Source organism: Fusarium verticillioides, chromosome 2 (genome assembly GCF_000149555.1).
Source record: "Fusarium verticillioides 7600 chromosome 2, whole genome shotgun sequence".
Taxonomy (NCBI): Eukaryota; Fungi; Ascomycota; class Sordariomycetes; order Hypocreales; family Nectriaceae; genus Fusarium; species Fusarium verticillioides.
In genome coordinates, this window is record NC_031676.1 from 1302037 (window position 1) to 1319716 (window position 17680).

A 17680-nucleotide genomic window follows, 5' to 3' on the forward strand; every position below is an offset into this window, starting at 1 on the left:
CAGGTACCTCACTTCTGATACAGTAATGAATTCTCGCAACTCTTCGGCACTCTCATGTCAATACTCTACTCAAATCGCGGGGCAGAAGCTATTGGTCCATTCACGTGTTTGGACCCTGTCATGTCTGAACTGTACATAGCCTTGGCTACTAGATCAAGGCACTAGCAGAGTCTCGGGATATCGGCAGTCGTCATTGTTGAAGAGCGGCGAGCTACTTTAGCTCTATAAATAGGTAAATATCAGTTCCTTATATGTACAACTTCTTTTTGATGTAGGGTATCCTGTTTGCTTGGATATAGTGTCCCTGAAGCTTGCTCCTGTTGTGGATGGTGACGCAGCATAAGTCGAGTCCAATCATAGCCTATATTTTCCATTATCTTACAAAGATCTTCACAATGTGAATAATTCAAGAGCGATCTTCACGATGTCCTTTAGGATACGAATGCCGGAATGTTATAATAAAATCCAATTGTGCTCGAGAATACCTACCCTATAGCAGAAGCTCTATAATAAAGATTGTCAGTCTTTAAGTAGTTATCATAAGATCCGAACACTCCTGATAGCATAGTGGCTGGCCTAAATTTCGACATCCAGGCTTTGAAACATTTACAATTGTCTAGAAGTTATATTACTGGAAATGTCTGATCGACCTTACACTGCGGAAACGCTTGACAGATCTCGAGATGCTTTGTGCAAGTCCTATCTTGGTCTCTTCCATAATTGCAAAACAGCCATACTTGGCCAATACAACATATCATTTTCTGACTCAATTTCACGGTGTTTATTTCCATTATTTGAGAGGGAAAAAAGAAAAACCCATCAGATCGTATGAGGTCGTTTACTCTGCCCCATCAAATGAGCGAGTTACAAAGTTTGCGGGCCGATGACCCGACCTATACAAGTAACTAATGCCGGTTTCGTTCTCTCTGATGTGATTCCGAGACGCTGACTGAGTTGAAGTCGCGTCTGTGATTTCCATCAAGTAATACTTGCATATTAGACGCATTGACTGTCAATGTTCTTTGACACAAGAATGCTGATCTAAAACCGAAGAAATGCAACCACTGGCTTACTTTTATGGAGAAAGCAGCTCCTGAGGAGTTGAATCATACTATGCATGGGCCGAAGACTTATTCAAGTTAGTCTTATTGCTCCTTTGCCTCGGTGTTACTTGGATTCTAGATATACCGGCATGACTCTGCCACCGATTCGGCCATACCATACAGGAGAACTGAAAGCAGCCCTAAAGTACATGATTTCAATTGCAAGGTGGTGTGTTATGTGTGACGAGGTCGTTGTGAATATAACCATACGAAGTGGAAACGGTGAACTTTCGGGGCAATATGAAGCTGAAAAGGGTCCTCGCGAGATGCTGCCAGAAACGGGAACAAGGGTTCTTATGCCGATATCAACCAGAAGGAGGACGGACCAACGCGTCGAACTCCAGATGAAGAGATCAGGCAATAGAGCTTCGGTTGAAACCCGAAAAGACCTAAGCTGTTGACAACAAGATCGCATTTCAGTGACTACTACGTTGAAGAAGTTCAAGATAGTCCTGATAGGGCAGATAACTGCAGGCCTGGGCAATTTTACTATAAAAGAGACGGTTGACTCGATGAGATCGAGTAACAGAATTGTTCTGCAGTTCCAGACTAACTCGGTTTGGGAAAGGCGGTACGGTACCCGTATCTTAGACGCATCTTTGCGGTGATAAGGAAACCGATTTGTCCAATGATATTTCTTCGTTTATATCCGCCGCCTGGGGTAAACTACCCTCCGATGGGTTGGCTCCTGCTCACATGGTGCTGATAGCGGCGGCCCTGCCTGCAGTTGCATTTTTCTGCAGAGCATCTTCTTAAGGTACCTTAAGGTAGGCCCAGAATTTCAAGAGGAGTACGTACCGTCCGTCTGCACTGCAAGCCTCTGTTTCCACGTTACCTTATGTTTTGTTTCTCTCACGCAACAAACCAACATTCAAGGTCAACCTTGGTACTCCGTACATCTCTCCTACACAAACCGATAACGGGATCCTCCCAACGTCTACATACGTCAACATTACCCGAAAACCACATTCAACAACCACTCATACCAAGTGTTGCTCCATGGATTTAGGGTCTTCTGTGGGGGCACCCACTAAAACACGACTTGGCTTCTCGGGCCCCATTTTCGTATCCATGTCCCTCGAATCATCTCTCCGCATCGTTCTATTCTATGCCGAATAATATACGTACCATTTCACGTTGATCGTATTCGAATGGATACCTATGAACGCTTCGACTTTGTCGTTGCGTGATGGTCTTACCATGCAGATCCTTCTGCTTTTCGAGGTCCGGACATCTGAATCTACAAACCGTCACAAATTGCTCGTGTGCTCCATGAAACAACGAGCAACTACCGACCGGAGATGCAAAGTCCTCTCGGTGCCAACACGGGGAAGGATAACCTTTCTCAGCTTGACCTACTACGGCAAAAGTGGCCGCCGGCGAGGGTCCTTGCGTGGTATGTTCCTTGTCGGCTAGTTATCTGCAACGGCTGGGTCTTAGGATGACGATCAGACTGATAGTGGGAGTGGCTGCCGAGCGCTGATAACCTCGAGCCAAGATGGGGTCGCTCTAGTTCCTCTTGTCAACGCAACCTTAACGCAACCAACGCGGCATGTCCATCTCAAACCACAAAATATAAATACTGCCTGTCACCCACTACATACGATGAGACTTTCCAAGACAAGAAGACGGTGGAGAAGTTCCAATTGGTCCCCTCTCATCCTTCAGCAAGACCACCATCTCACATTCTTCCATCATTTCTTGTGTCATTGGATTTAACCCCAGTCTGCCAGCCCTACTTGGTGTCACCTACACGTCATAAGCACCTCGGACAAGGTCTACCTATCACAATACAAAAAGTCTATCTTGCTTTTTGAGTTTCTTCTAGATCAAGCATTCGAAGCTTTTTGATACCCGTTCCTGGCTTACACTTCCACCTCTCACCTCGTCATACACCTCAGCCATGGAGACCAGATCACGATTTAGGGTCTGGGCTGATAAAGTCGCCGTTGAGTCTGAACCTGGCTTGACTAAGACCCAGCTTATGGTATGAAGGCCTTGCAAGCTTTAGCTTTCCATCATTGGAGTGCACTATGCAGTGCGATGAATGAGACCGAGTTGTACTGAACTTTTATGCAGCTTACGAACCACGATCTCAAACCCGTCGAGGCGGAGCGCCGACAATGGGGCCCATGGAACTTTGTTGGTTTCTGGATCGCCGATTCTTTCAACATCAACACTTGGATGATTTCATCATCAATGATTGTCAATGGTCTGTCATGGTGGCAAGCCTGGCTCTGTGTCTGGATCGGATACAGTATCACTGGTATCTTTGTCGCAATCAATGCTCGTTTCGGTGCTATGTACCACATTGGTTTCCCTGTTGCCAACAGAACCTCCTTTGGTATCTGGGGTAGCTTGTGGCCTGTACTGAACCGTGCTGCTATGGGTATGCTCTATCCTTCCGAACACAATCAGAATTCATTACTAACGCATGGCAGCCTGTGTATGGTATGGAGTGCAGGCTTACATTGGTGGTGACTGTATCTATCTCATGATCCGCGCCATCTGGAAGTCATGGGCCAATGTTCCCAACACTTTCAGCGACGGCTCGGGCACCGATACCGCACACTTCGCTTCCTTCTTCATCTTTTGGCTTGTATCGCTTCCAGCGCTCTGGTTCCCTGTCCACAAGGTCCGACATCTCTTCACTGTCAAGGCATACGTTGTTCCCGTGGCTGGAATTACCTTCCTGGCTTGGACCATCTCGCGTGCAGGTGGTATTGGCCCCATTGTAAAGGCTGGTAACAAGGTCCACGGCAGCGACTTGGCCTGGGAAATGGTCAAGGGCATCATGTCTTCTATTTCTAACTTTGCGGCACTCATTGTCAATGCCAGCGACTTTTCTCGATTTGCGCAGAAGCCCAGAGACGCCGTCTGGCCCCAGCTGATCACGATCCCCTTCGGTTTCGCCATCACTTCATTCATCGGCATCATGGTCTCTTCAGCTTCTTCCGTCCTGTACGAAGAGGCCATCTGGAACCCCCTTGATCTTCTGGATAGATTCATTGACGATGGAAGCTCGGGCGAGCGCTTTGGTGTCTTCTTCCTTGCTACATGCTTCGCCCTAGCTCAGCTTGCGACCAACATCTCAGCGAATAGTATATCAGCAGGCACTGACTTGACTGCTCTCCTCCCTCGTTGGGTCAATATCCGTCGTGGAAGCTACGTTTGCGCCGTCGTTGGCCTGTGTATCTGTCCCTGGCAGCTTCTCAAGGACAGCAATCAATTTACGACCTACCTTTCAGCCTACAGTGTGTTCCTGAGCTCAATCGCTGGTGTTATGGTTTCCGATTACTACATCGTGCGCAAGGGTTACGTTGATACCAAGGAACTCTACGACGGTCGAAAAGAAGGGCCGTACTACTTCACAGGTGGTTTCAACTGGCGTGGCTATGTTGCTTACATCGCCGGAATTGTCATCAACGTAGTCGGTTTCGCCGATGCTGTTGGCGCCAAGAACGTTCCACAGGGCGCGATCTATATCTATCAGCTCAACTACTTCTGTGGTTTCATCGTTGCATCGGCGATGTACTGGGCCCTATGCAGAATCTCACCAGTGCCAGCGACCAGCGATCGATGGATGGAGGTTGGTGATGAGATCGATGATATTCGAGTCGCTTATAACTCGAGAACTCCATCATATGACGAAGAGATTGCGGGGAGTGAAGCGCCAAAGGCAGTAGACGAGACGAAACATTTTTGATTTGGGCATGTAGAATTGAGTGTTTATTTATGGGGATAGATTTATTATAACGACTGTTGATTTCGAGATGTTTGTAACATAGCAGCACCAGCTGTGTGACGAATGAATATAAGGTTTCGAGCCAATTTGCTTTCCTACACTCTGGATTTACTAAAATGGTTTTGCTATAGCATACTGAACTCCGCAGGGACTGCCAGGCCTGAGCCCTCTACCTGGCTCAATAACTTAAAGACTACTATGCGGAGTTCAGTGGACTCAAGTACCTACGAGTATTCCCCGATCATATTCGCCCTGGAGGTTCTTAGACTTCACTCTAAGGCTCGTAAGACAAGCCCCGTTGGCTCAGTGGTAAAGCGTATCACTAGTAATGATAAGATCACTGGTTCGATTCCAGTACGGGGCAACACATGATCACTAGGCGCGTTAAAGCACCTTAATTTTTCTTCAGTCTTGTCGCTAAGTTTATCTTGGGAGCCTGACTGAGGTACGTTGACTTTTTGACGTTGTGTAATAACTGCGGGACGGCACGCGCGCTTATTGGATTTAAGGTTTATGCGGGATGATGTCACATATGCAAGTACTTGTCAGTATCTCGATCTGATTGCAGAATGTAATTCAACAACATGAGATGGAAGATAATTTAAGAGCGTTTGCGCTTTAATATGCTATCGCCGGCCAGGAGTTGACTTCTGAGATTAAGTCTCTCTCTGGGGAAGCACCTTATGTAATTTGCGGCAGATGTTTAAGACAGTATTAATTAATATACGCAGACATGGGGCTCTGTCTGCATGTGCAACATGGGATGATTTTATATTATCTATCGTGTTACTATTAAAGTATACTCCCTGTCGATCAGATTCAGTCAGCAAAAGAAATACTGCATAACTACTTATACAAAACTCAGGGTTCACCAAGGCAAGTGCTCCCGATGCGCCACGTGTAAGAAAGTAAGCAAGGCCACTACTAAAAATGGAAACAGCTGCCTCGACACCACAGAAGCCATCGCGACCACGAAAAAGGATACTTATCAGATCGACAAAAAAATGAAACTTGCTGAATCACGTGCCCCGTACTGGAATCGAACCAGTGATCTTATCATTACTAGTGATACGCTTTACCACTGAGCCAACGGGGCTTGTGAGGTGATTCCTTGCTTGTTAAAGACGGCAGCTGAGTTGAGGCTTATATTTGTGACAATTTCATCAAAAGAACATAACTAGGAGACTCTTGGTTTGGGTTTAAAGCCAGCAGAGTATGGGGTACGGCGGAAATATATGAAGAGGATTGGCAATGTGGGAAACTTTATCATTTGTGGATGATTGGTAAACTGGCTGGGGGATTGCGTCATACAAACAGATCAACCCTTGTCCAGTGTAAGATTGATTACATTAAATCGACATGGATGCAAGACAAGCGGCAACAAGGAGAATAAAAAATATTAAAAGCTTAGACTATTTATCTGGCGACTGAGATGCTTGGTTCATTGGGTACTCCTCCCGGTAGATACCTACCTATGTATCAAAGGTTGTTAATACTCAAAACCTTGGGGTTATGTATACTACCTAAGTACTACTTATATACATACACATACATGTCTTAGTAGTCTTGTAATCATTCAAAATGCTGATGTTGCTTATGCCTAATTGTGGAAATGTAGAGGAAACCGGCTCATCAATTAAAGAAAATTAATTGAGAGTATTGCTTATAAATTAATCAGACAGTTTGCAGAAAATGACTCCTTGTAGCCGGTGACCAAACTGGTATTTGTGGCCGTCTTCCGAGAGTCCCGTGCTATGTGGGCTCCTCTGGTTTCTGCACCGTCTCCATATTGCGTATAAAGAAATCAAAGTTGTTTGCACTAGAGTTCTTTTATTCACTTAGAGAGCCTTTCGTGCTGAAACTGTGCTTTGCATAGAACTGGAATAAGTAGATATTTCAGAGGTGGCAGATTCGGAATTGCACCACAGATGTCATAAACTGATATTAAGAAGGATACCCCACATGCTCAATGAATAGACCCAACCGCGGTGAAGCTTATTAGTTGTAAAAACGAGCCAATGTTACATTCAAGTGGTCAGTTGACACGAGAACTTCGAAATGCGGGATTAATGTTCCATGAAGTTTCGATAGTCTGTTATCTGTTGCTATCGGTATCTTGGCTTCCACTTACACGGTTTGGGCATGTTTGATGGATCAAGTCGGATTGCAGCTTGAGCCAATTATCGATACTTTAGTCGTAATTATGTGTTTTAGAATATGTATTACACTGGATGATGTCTAGTCTTCTGCAATAACGACGAAATGACGAAGAAATGAAGAGATATCTTGACATCGTGATTTGATATTGAGTTCAACTGCCACTAACACGGAGTACAGAGTAGAGAAACGGCATATTTTGGGGGACCCCACCACTGCGGATCATTGTCCGGCCCGCCTCAGCCAATACAATACCCCGCCAAAAGATTTGTGGTCGCCCAAAAAAAATGACCGATATCGTCGTGACCAGAAGAGAAAAATTTTCCCGTAGGTTTCACAAACAAACTGATACAGGTCTAACTCTTGTTTGGGTGTAAGAACACTCGATTCTCTCCAACCTCTCCACGAACTATTTCCGTGACACGATATTCAACATGTGTGGTGTTTCGGCCATTTTGGTGAGTCTTCTCTCTTCTGCTCTTCTCTCTTATTGCCCCTCCCCCGCGCTCATAGAAAAAAAGAGACCCTTGCCTGTGCTCGGACTTGAGACGGAAGTGCTACCAAAAGAGTTGAAGAAATGGAATACAACATAATATCACATACAATGTACTGACATTCTTTGATAGCTGGGTGACCAGGAGGCTACCTCCGCTGCCATTGATCTCCACGAGACATTGTATTATCTCCAACATGTTAGTCCCCCATCGCGAATATCCCGAATCCCGAAATTCGATATCTACAGATATTAACCATCTGTAGCGTGGACAAGATGCTGCAGGTATCGCTGTCTGCCAGGGTGGACGGGTTTCTCAATGCAAGGGTCTCGGTATGGCCAGCAAGGTCTTTTCTGATGGCCGACGACTTGAGCATCTCCCCGGTTACATGGGTATGGCAATGCGATGCACAGATTACACGGAGACTGACTCTCCATAGGCCTGGGCCATGTTCGTTACCCTACCATGGGAACTGCTTCTGCGTATGTGTTACTGGGCACCCAATCTCGTACACCACTGACCGAAAATGCGACTACAGCTCCGAAGCTCAACCTTTCTACGTCAACGCCCCTTTCGGTATCTCCATGAGCGTCAACGGTAACCTCGTCAACACCGAATACCTCCGCAAGTTCCTCGACGAGGAAGCCCACCGACACGTCAACTCCGATTCCGACTCAGAGCTCCTGTGCGTAATCGAAGCTCGCGCTTATTCGAACCACGATGACTGATCTGTACCAATAGCCTCAACATCTTCGCCCACGGCCTCCAGCAGCTCGGCAAGACTCGCGCCAACTCGGAGGATATCTTCACTGCTCTCGGCGATGTCTACGCCAAGTGCCAGGGCGCTTTCGCATGCACTGCCATGATCGCTGGTTTTGGCATTCTTGCGTTCCGGTGAGTTATCGCAATTTTGAACGACCTCTTATCAAAAACTGACAGTACTCAGTGATGCCAACGGTATCCGACCTCTTTGCATTGGTTCTCGACCTTCCGCCACACTCCCCGGCACTGAAGATTACCTCGTTGCCTCCGAATCCGTTGTGCTGAAGCAGCTCGGCTTCTCGAACATCGTCGACATCCTCCCCGGTCAGGCCTGTTTCCTGCAGAAGGGATGTGGTCCCAAGTTCCGTCAGATTGTCAACGACCGACCTTACACACCCGATTGCTTCGAATTCGTATACGTTGCTCGTCCTGACTCAACCATGGACGGAATCTCGGTGTACCGCAGCCGACAAAACATGGGAGAGAAGCTGGCCAAGAAGGTCCGCGCGGTTCTCGGAGAGAAGGGAGTTCAAGAGATTGATGCAGGTATGAGATATCCATATTTCTCCTGCCTTTGAACTGTACTAATTGTTTTCCAGTCATCCCTGTTCCAGAGGTATGCCCAGTTTAGGAGTCATGATGTTGGTGAAAACATGAAAGCTGACTCACTATCAACAGACAAGTAACATCGCCGCTGCTACTCTTGCTGAGAAGCTTGGCAAACCATACGTCACAGCTCTAATTAAGAACCGATATGTTCAACGAACCTTCATCCTTCCCAACCAAGCTCTTCGAATGAAGAGTGTTCGCCGCAAGCTTTCACCCATCGACTCAGAATTCCGAGGAAAGAACCTCATCCTAGTGGATGATAGTGTCGTGCGTGGCAGTAAGTAAACTGACAACCTTACATATAAGGATTAATATTAATTTGTAAATTAGCTACATCTGGACAAATCGTGAGTAAAATGATGATGAATTTGTCTATGAGATAGAACTAATGTGTGAATGCAGGTTCAAATGGCTAGAGAAGCTGGTGCTGCTAAGGTCATCTTTGTTTCAGCCTCTCCAGAGTGCATATATCCCCATATCGTAAGTTTTTCCCCCGGCATGGAATATCGAACATATTGCTAATAATAATTCAAGTATGGCATTGATCTTGCGGACCCTGTTGGTATGAAGATATTTGGTGCTGTTCTTAGCTGTCTTGTTACTAACCTTTGTGAAGATTTGGTTGCTCATGGCCGAACAAACCAACAAATTGCCGACTACATCGGTGCCGACCAGGTCATCTTCCAAGATCTTGATGGGCCTGATGGTCTGAAGGCCGCGTGTATGGAGGCTGCTGAGGACACGAGTAAGGTCACAAGTTTTGAAACCGGTGTTTTCAGTGGCTGTTATGTCACAGAAGTGCCGGAAGGATACTTCGAACATCTCAGTGATCTCCGTAGCGGCAAGCGGAAGGCGAAGACCACCTTGACGAACATCAAGGCTGGTGGTGATGAGGGCGGAAACGTGGTTGTCAGCTCTGGGCCTACAAATGGGCCTGAGGCTGATGAGCGAGAAGATATCAGGTCAGTCTCTAGGAAGGGCTTAGTGAGTAACGTCTGCTGACAAGTTTTACAGTCTTCACAACATGGCTAGTGAACAGATCACAACCTCATAGGTGCTGGGAATGAGGCACAAGAGTATTTGAATAATGGAATCATACTCGCCCTGGAGCAGAGTATTGCGCTGCACAAGACGAATGAGTTTCAGTACGGGCTTGGAATTGGGATTTAAAGACGAAAAATAGAATGGCGTGTCAGACTTTGATCTATGATGCCACGAAAAATAATACAGCCGGTAGGGCTGCCAGCCAGCTGTTAGCAAGAGTACGGTCATAGAGTCACAGTCTTGGCTGACAGCCCTGCGAGGCATGAGGATACTAGAGATGCCGCGAGGCCTAGATGGGTACGAGATTACGAAAAGCCAAATTTATGAGCGTTGTTTGAACTATTGCTTGACCAATTGCTGCTATTATCGAAAAGGGTGATTTGTTGATAGACATCTAACCACCCCCATATTGTGAACTCGACTCCTAAACTCCGGTAATCGAAGGAACTATATTCATATTGAGTGGGCTGGAATGGATATCTTCGGTATGGGTGAAACTAGAGGAATCAGAACAACGCATAATGTGTTATCTGGTTTCCTATTCCAGGGTCACGAGAGTCTGGAGCTGAATCACTCCACTGTACCCATAGTCGCCAATTTTGCAACTCAGGTCCATAAGATATAAACCCAGCGGAACAAGTACGGTGAGCAAGGTGAAGAAATCCAAGTATCGTGAAGGTCAGTTGGCATTTTTGGTGGAGTTGTTGCAAAGGTGGGAGGAGCCTCATGAGGAGAAAGTCAAGGTTTCTCCATCAAAACAGACCCATGTCAGAGGATTTCCTTGCTAAAACCTTGTTGGCATTTAGAACTATTTTGCTTGGCTAAGGAAGGGAGGATTTGTTAGTTAGTTGTTTTATTTAGTGGCCTTGGTAGTTATGTACGGAGTACTATGGCTGGAGATGGTTGGGAAGGTTTTCAATCGGAGAAGCCAAATTTCGTATTGATTAAGTACTTTGACTAATGTAATGCTGTGAAAGAATAGAATCATTGAAGCTAGTTGGTCAGAAGCCACGAAAGAGATCCATGCCGTTGTTACAGAGCATTAGGGACTTTATGCTAAGGCAGGGCAGGGCAAGGCAAGACAAAGCGAGGTAGGATGCGGATCATAGGCAAGGTAGTGAGTGCCACGGGCGGTTCATATGCTCCGTAGCAGGGGCTACATCACGATCTCCAACGCATCATACAAAGAACAGACACACCAGGATTAGTCTACCCCTCACAAAGGAAAGGGAGAGAGAAAAGAGGAAAAAGAAGACAAAAGGAACAAGGCTTCGAAGGGCAGCTGATTTCCAAATTGGGCAACATTGTCACCTTTGGCTGGACGTGATTGCGCTGAACCCACAGCGACAAGCTTTCTGCGGACTCTTGTGGAAGCTTTGTAATGCAGGTCCCGGAGCTCGGCTGCACGGTATGTATTTTCGTTGCCTTTTTGGGGAGAAATAGCATCGGCCATAGTCGGGAGATCTGACAGCGAACGTGGGGCTTCTCTTTTTTCTTCATTTGCAGAGGGTCAGCCAGGTGAGGCGGGCATTGTATTCATTGGGGATCATGATATGGATCACAGAGAGAGAGGGAGGGGCATATTGGGTGTGCCCAGCTATACAATTTACTAACTATTCCCAGATGCTTGATGCTAAGTATTGTCAGCTCTTATTGGAGCCGAGTCATGAGATCTGCTCTTAGCATAGACTAGTCGAATCGGTACTAGATTGTATATGTTAGTTAGTCGATGGCCTGTCAGTTTTTACTCATGTCGGTTGGACCATATGTAAAGCTGGGTTGGTTTATAAGATGCCTACCTACATATGTACTAACTAGATTTGCACACCCTGGACTCTATGTTTGTACAGTATCCATACTCCGTGCCGTGTGATTATCTCCATGACAGACAGACTCTCTCAATTAGTTTCGTCTTAGAAAGTTCCATATGTAACGTGGGTGGCTCGAGCTGCTGATCTTTGATCTGTGTATGGACGGCACGGATGTTCTTCTCCAATTTCTAAAAAAGGTACCGAAAGAAAGAGTTGCCTGACATGGGCTTTCCCAAGGTAAGGTAGTCTGACGTATTGACTCAATCAATGTTCCTTCCTCCTGATCTTATTTCCATCTCAACCCGCACCCTTCCTTCCTTCCATTTACCCCTCCATGTTCCATCCAATTGTGCCATTCCATCCTAACGTTAGGTCGTCGTCGTGCCTTCCTGGTGCCGAGTTAGTTAGTAGTTAGCACCTACCTCCATTTCTACAATACTCCGTCCGTACTAGGTAGTTTTCCATAATAATAGTAATAACTCCATTACATTTCTTTTCCGTCACAATCTTTTTCTATTCATCATCATCATCATCCTCCTCATCACTATTACTGCTGTCACTGTCACCAAAACTTAAACTCCTCTCTACCCCTCACTTACGCCCGCGGCAACGATATCCTCTCTCTGTATTAAGAGTCCACCATGAACCTTCTGTAACGACTCGCTCGTTACATCCAAACCGCTGTCTCGCCCGCCACAAAGAGCTCGAGCACGACCTGGACCTGGACCTACCTGTGAAATCATAGGACTCGACTGATCTTCCAGTCCAGTCCAGTCCAGCGCAGCACACAAGACATCCTCTGTAGCTGTCGAGCTGCTCTGTCAGCACCCGGCGCATGCCGCCAAGCAACACCAAACCGTGTCACAACTGCCGTCGTCGACGCCTGCGCTGCGACCGCTCATGGCCGACATGCCACAAATGTGCGGTCTCAGGGCAGGAATGCCTCGGGTATGGCAAGGTCTTCGTTTGGACCCAAGGAATTGACTCCCACGGCAATGTCAATCCCCCTCCCGGCCGGCGACTACCCGACGAATCTGATGCTTCCACCTCTGTATCACCCACTGGCCACCAGCAGGGCCAGGGTCAGCATGATCGCGCTCGACCTCAGCCTCAACCCGACTATAGCGACCAACACCCGCTGGCGCGTCTGGTTCAACAGGCCCAGCAGGCCGCACAAGAGGCAGAAGAGATGAATCAGCAGCAGCAGCAGCAAAGCCAACAGCAGCATCCAACCCCGCCAGATTCTGAGGACTCCCCTTCGCACGATCCTAGCATACCCTGGCCTTCTCCTGCTGCACTTACAGATCCGTTGTTCCAGGACCTTGACCGCACATCACGATACTACTTAGCGCATTGTAAGTCTTGGCTCCAGTTGTGGTTCTTTGTTTTTGTTTTTTTTTACTTTGGCCGATGCTAATGTATGCCCCCAGTCAGCGAGAGGGTCTGCAAAGATCTTGTGGTCCGAGACACGCCTGAAAACCCGTTCCGTGAGCTGATACCCTTGACGCGGAAGCACCCGCTCCTCTTGCAGATTCTTGTTGCCACTTCAGCGATCCATTGGTCCAACATATTTCGTCGTGTTACCGAAATACCGGCAGGCCTCACCAATCCCGCGGGCTATCTTTCCCTCCTACGTTCAAAAGATCTTGTGACACGACAGGCTCTCATCGATGCCTTGACGGCGAAGCAAAAGGCCATGAGCCACATGAGGGAGGTGCTCGATACCCTTGACCCGGCAGGCAGTGAGGTGGCATTAGCTGCCATGCACTTTTTTATCAAATTTGATCTGATTGATCTGGATAAGTCAGACAACCAGAGCTGGAGGGCCCACTTGGAAGGCGCCACAAGCATCATGGCATTGCTCAACCCGGACAGTAATCCCGACGCATCTAGTAGAATGTTGCGGGACCGCGTCATTACTGACAGCTTCATGTAAGTCTGTCCTAGCTACTGGTGTACTCGCTGTGGATACTGACTTATGAAAGCTACAACATTCTGGGCTCGACGTTGACATCTGGTGGCCTTGCAGCTCGTGTTGCACGGCAAGCTTTCCAGTTCTTACCCGTTTATGAAACGTGTGGGAACTGACAAGCTACTTGTCTTGCCCTCCGGAGATTCTGAACAATATTCTTTCTGCATCCGAGCTGTCCCACGAAAGTGCCCTGGACAGACCAGTCTCTAGGTGCGGCAGACAAGGCAATTGCTCTAATAGATGAAGCTCTTGCTGTGGACATTCCAGCTTGGGCAGACTATTTACGACAACACAACCTTGTTCAGGATCTTGAGAGTCGAGTGTGTCTAGCTGCGGCACACCGGTCAGCAGCTTGCCTGTACATCCTCCAAGCGCTACCGCTAGTTCGGTCTGTACGGTCCATCGATACCGATTTCCTGCTGGAGGACGTTTTGAGAAATTTAGCCGCCATCGATGAAAATGACCCATACTTCAAGGCATCGTCGTGGCCGACTTTTGTTGCAGGGGCTGAGACACGAGACCCTGAAAAACGCACTTGGACCCTGGCACGGCTGTTGTCGATTTGGCAAATATGTCCATGGGGTTATCTCTTCACGGCAATTGAAATGCTCAAAGCGACATGGGCGATGCAGGATTCGCGCGGCTCAGATAATGTCAACTGGCTACATGATCTGCGGGGGATGGGATTTGAGAACTTGATTGTTTGATTTGATTTGATTTGATTTGGTCTGATATGATATGATGTTGTTGTGCTTTTGGTTACAGTGTGTGTTTACTGGATCCAGTCCATACGTACCATACTGCCTGTCACTGCTGTGGTGTGTTTTATTTAGCGTCGAGCGAAAAGTTGTGTCGAGTTGAGACTTGTGCTTGATTCTAGGGTTCATTTCAGTTCGGTTGCAAGCTCGGAGTTAATGTAGTAGCTAATAGGTTAGAGGAACGCCGCGTGTCTTTTTTGGCCAGCTGTCCATGGTGCAGTGCTAGAGAGAGAATAGAGGGCGTTTTTGGGCGTCGGGAAGGGTCAATTCGCAATTGCCGGTTCTAGACTGATCGAATCTCACGATGGCTTCACCGATGTCTACCAGGTACTTTGCTAGCCTAGCTAAGGTACCTACCTTACCTCAAGACACGGGATTTATAAGCAGACCCACCATTCATACGACACTGGGTTGGATGATGGTGGGTTTTGCAAGATGTCACTTGACATTTATTGTTCTTTGTTGTTTGACTCGTTCTTGGGCTACTTATTGTGTTTCGAGTCTCGATTACAGAGGAGGCCCCGTTCTATCGTCTATGGCGTACGTCGACCCTGCAACTGTGATTTGACCAACGCTCAGATGGATCTGACAAGCAAGTCCATCATAGTTAAGGGTCAGGGTCAGGGTCCTATAGTCAGTCCCCACTGAGTAGAAGAACTAGAAACATGCAGCTTGTCCAAAGTAGGTTGAGCATGAAATCTCGGCCGAAACACCTGACTTCTTTTTGGCGCCTGCGAGAAGTCGCCTATTCTAGCCTGGTCCAGGTCGTTGTTGGATGAGCGAAATAACGGCGTCGGTTACACCTACACAACGTATGTGTAGGAGGATATGGGCTCTCGACTCTTGGACTCTCGTGTTACAAAGCAAAACGTAACGTGGGTGACACGGCATAGTTGTCATGTCAGATTCCTCTTTTCTCCTTACCCCTCAGATCTGAACCGAACCCAAAGCTGAGATTGGATGAGGGGTGTGCATTATATACTCTGTTGGCTGTAGGTATAAGTTGGTTGGTAGGTAGGTATAAAGTTTACGCTTATACAGGGGAGAGAGATGTTGGAACTTGCATGAGCATTGAGCAGCAATAACGGAATCACATAGTAAAAGTGGGACCAGAAGTTGTGCAACCACGTTTCTTCACTTTCACTCTGCATATAATGAATAGGTACAAAGGGAATGGATAAGAGCGAGAATAAGATCTCAAATAGAGCTATTCCCATTGGCGGATCCTATACTCCGTATGTAGGTAGCCAGCGTTGAGACAGGTCCAGGAGCATTGCTTACTTTCATTGACACTGATCGTACAACTCTATCCAAGTGATGGGACAGATTGGGTTGCTTCTCACTTGAGAAGACAGTAGACAGCCGTTCCCTGATATGAACCAGTGAACTAGTATGAGATAACAATATGAACTTGCTGAATCCAAACAGACAAGACTTACAACTCAAATCGTTAAAAAACAGATAACGCGTGGTTGTGAAATCAACCTCGCTACCAATGACAAAGGCTAGGCAAAACAGGCCCAGGCCTCCTGATACGGATACCGCCGTAGTAGAGACTGCTACACGATAGTGATCTGCTAGCTATCAATACCTTGTCGTTTCTATTCTACTCATTTCTCTTTAATGCCATCAAAATTGGACAAGATTTTGTTCGTAAAAGCCATGAGTATATCTATGCAGAGGTCTACCTTGCCTCTCACTGGCAGTGGTGATAAGATACTGACCTTCGATCGTAGGGACCTGAACATCAGAGCATTCACTTAAGGATAGAGTAGTAGAGGAATGTGTAGAGAAACGGCCAGGCACACAGTGTTGGTCGATGGCGCACCAACAGGTCATGGTTGATACCATGAACAGCCAGCGAACTGGCAAAAGCGGGAATAGTGAAATAGAGTATAAAGGTTGTAAGATTAAGAATGATCCCACGCATACCTCGTGAAATATAAGCCAGTCATGTAGCTTGTTCATGATGATCGTTAAAAATACTCCGAAACCACAGCGCCATTCTAATAAAGTCTAAGATGAAGAGAAGCACAAGCACAGCCCGTGGCTAGGGAGGATGCTTGACGAGCGAAGGGAAGAGAAGTGAAGTGAGGGAATAGTGCCTGGCCTAGATACATGGAATCATTGCAACGTGAGTTGCGGTTCCAAGTTGGAGAACGGGAGAGAGAAAACATGATGTACCAGTAACGTTGAGAAGCTGTAATACGGAGCCATTTGTCGTTGTGTAGCCTACCAACGACGACTATTCAGATGTTAGCTTTGGCTGCCTACACATACATACACGGGGCATCACAAGTACATACCTATATGCTGAATCGAGCTTCGCTTGTCGCCGTTTAGGCTTGAGCCCTGACATGGACGACCTCGGCCGTGGAGATCCTTCAGGAGTCTTTACTTTAGTATCTATTCCCAGCAACTCGGCTTCCAAGGAATCCAATCCTGAAGATGCAGCAGATACTACTGATGAGTCGCGTGACGTTGGGGTTCGATTGCGGCGACGGCTGCGACTAGGACTGCGGCTGCGATTTCGACTCCGGCTTCGACTCCGACTCCGACTGCGGTCTCGACTGAGACTTTGAGTACGACTCCGGCGACGTCCACGACCACGGCTATGATCTCGATCCCGATCTGGTTGGTACCGGTCTATCGATCGTCGCTGGTCGTCGACGTTACGGAATTCTGTAGGTCGACGTTCGGGACTACCTGGACGTGACCTGCGTCCTTGCGGAACGTACGAATCACGCGAGCGCGAATGCCGGCCCCGTGATCCTCTGCAGCCGGTGTCGAAGGAGCTTCGGGATCTTTGTCTCTTCACTGGACGCTCACCATGGGTATCGTCATCTGGGTGACCTCGTTTTGCGAGTCGCTCATTGACCTCGCCACTTTCGGAGCTTTCGCTCCGAACGATCTCCTCAAGTTTTGGTGGTGGCCTTGGCGGCAGACTGGCAATGGGATGTCCGCTAGGAAGCTTGCCGTCTCGTACGAACGCGGGGTCGTGTTGGATCTTTGACCAATACGGAGTTTCGTGTATCGGCTTCACGTATTCCTCAATATTGTCAGCTTGAACACAGTCCGACTCAATGCATTTTGCATCCCATTTTCTAAGAAGAAGCACCTCATCATTATATTCTGATGGCAATGGCTTACCAACCTCATCTGGTGAATGACGTGGCTCTGGCTCTGCGAATATGGCTTTCTTTTCCCTTCGAATTCATCGTCGAC

The 17680-nt window shown here is 47.3% G+C and overlaps 4 protein-coding genes and 2 non-coding genes across 8 annotated transcripts in view; 4 read left to right on the forward strand and 2 right to left on the reverse strand.

Moving 5' to 3' along the window:
- The first annotated feature begins 1225 nt into the window (after positions 1 to 1225).
- FVEG_06248 (NCS1 family nucleobase:cation symporter-1) lies at positions 1226 to 4975 on the forward strand. 2 transcript variants are annotated; one of them, XM_018894563.1, is made up of 3 exons: positions 1226 to 3090; positions 3183 to 3492; positions 3545 to 4975. In XM_018894563.1, the coding sequence occupies exons 1-3, from the start codon at positions 3007 to 3009 to the stop codon at positions 4807 to 4809; spliced, it is 1659 nt and encodes a 552-aa protein (XP_018751657.1). In that variant the 5' UTR covers positions 1226 to 3006; the 3' UTR covers positions 4810 to 4975. The 2 variants fall into 2 exon arrangements, with proteins under 2 accessions (XP_018751657.1, XP_018751658.1); XM_018894564.1 differs by having other exon boundaries at positions 1226 to 3492.
- A 165-nt stretch (positions 4976 to 5140) lies between these two features.
- FVEG_15824 lies at positions 5141 to 5212 on the forward strand. The gene has a single exon. It is a non-coding gene; the product is annotated as a tRNA-Thr (tRNA).
- Positions 5213 to 5872: 660 nt separating this feature from the next.
- On the reverse strand, positions 5873 to 5944 carry FVEG_15825. The gene has a single exon. It is a non-coding gene; the product is annotated as a tRNA-Thr (tRNA).
- A 1329-nt stretch (positions 5945 to 7273) lies between these two features.
- On the forward strand, positions 7274 to 10268 carry FVEG_06249 (amidophosphoribosyltransferase). Of its 2 annotated transcripts, XM_018894565.1 has the most exons (15): positions 7274 to 7332; positions 7384 to 7463; positions 7632 to 7697; positions 7765 to 7891; positions 7939 to 7981; positions 8038 to 8184; positions 8241 to 8393; positions 8446 to 8807; positions 8861 to 8877; positions 8940 to 9147; positions 9201 to 9217; positions 9273 to 9350; positions 9405 to 9432; positions 9487 to 9832; positions 9885 to 10244. In XM_018894565.1, the coding sequence occupies exons 1-15, from the start codon at positions 7293 to 7295 to the stop codon at positions 9922 to 9924; spliced, it is 1752 nt and encodes a 583-aa protein (XP_018751659.1). In that variant the 5' UTR covers positions 7274 to 7292; the 3' UTR covers positions 9925 to 10244. The 2 variants fall into 2 exon arrangements, with proteins under 2 accessions (XP_018751659.1, XP_018751660.1); XM_018894566.1 differs by having other exon boundaries at positions 7274 to 7463; positions 9885 to 10268.
- A 2190-nt stretch (positions 10269 to 12458) lies between these two features.
- FVEG_06250 (hypothetical protein) lies at positions 12459 to 14404 on the forward strand (the record flags this gene model as incomplete). The annotated part of the gene is made up of 4 exons (XM_018894567.1): positions 12459 to 13080; positions 13156 to 13657; positions 13711 to 13802; positions 13884 to 14404. The coding sequence occupies exons 1-4, from the start codon at positions 12561 to 12563 to the stop codon at positions 14402 to 14404; spliced, it is 1635 nt and encodes a 544-aa protein (XP_018751661.1). The 5' UTR covers positions 12459 to 12560.
- Positions 14405 to 16687: 2283 nt separating this feature from the next.
- FVEG_15826 (hypothetical protein) overlaps positions 16688 to 17680 on the reverse strand; it is a gene marked incomplete at both ends in the record, with an annotated part of 2317 nt that continues 1324 nt past the window's right edge. Inside the window, 2 exons of the mRNA XM_018905043.1 lie at positions 16688 to 16700; positions 16762 to 17638. Coding sequence (XP_018751662.1) covers positions 16688 to 16700; positions 16762 to 17638 — 890 coding nt within the window. The remainder of the gene's footprint in view (positions 16701 to 16761; positions 17639 to 17680) is intronic.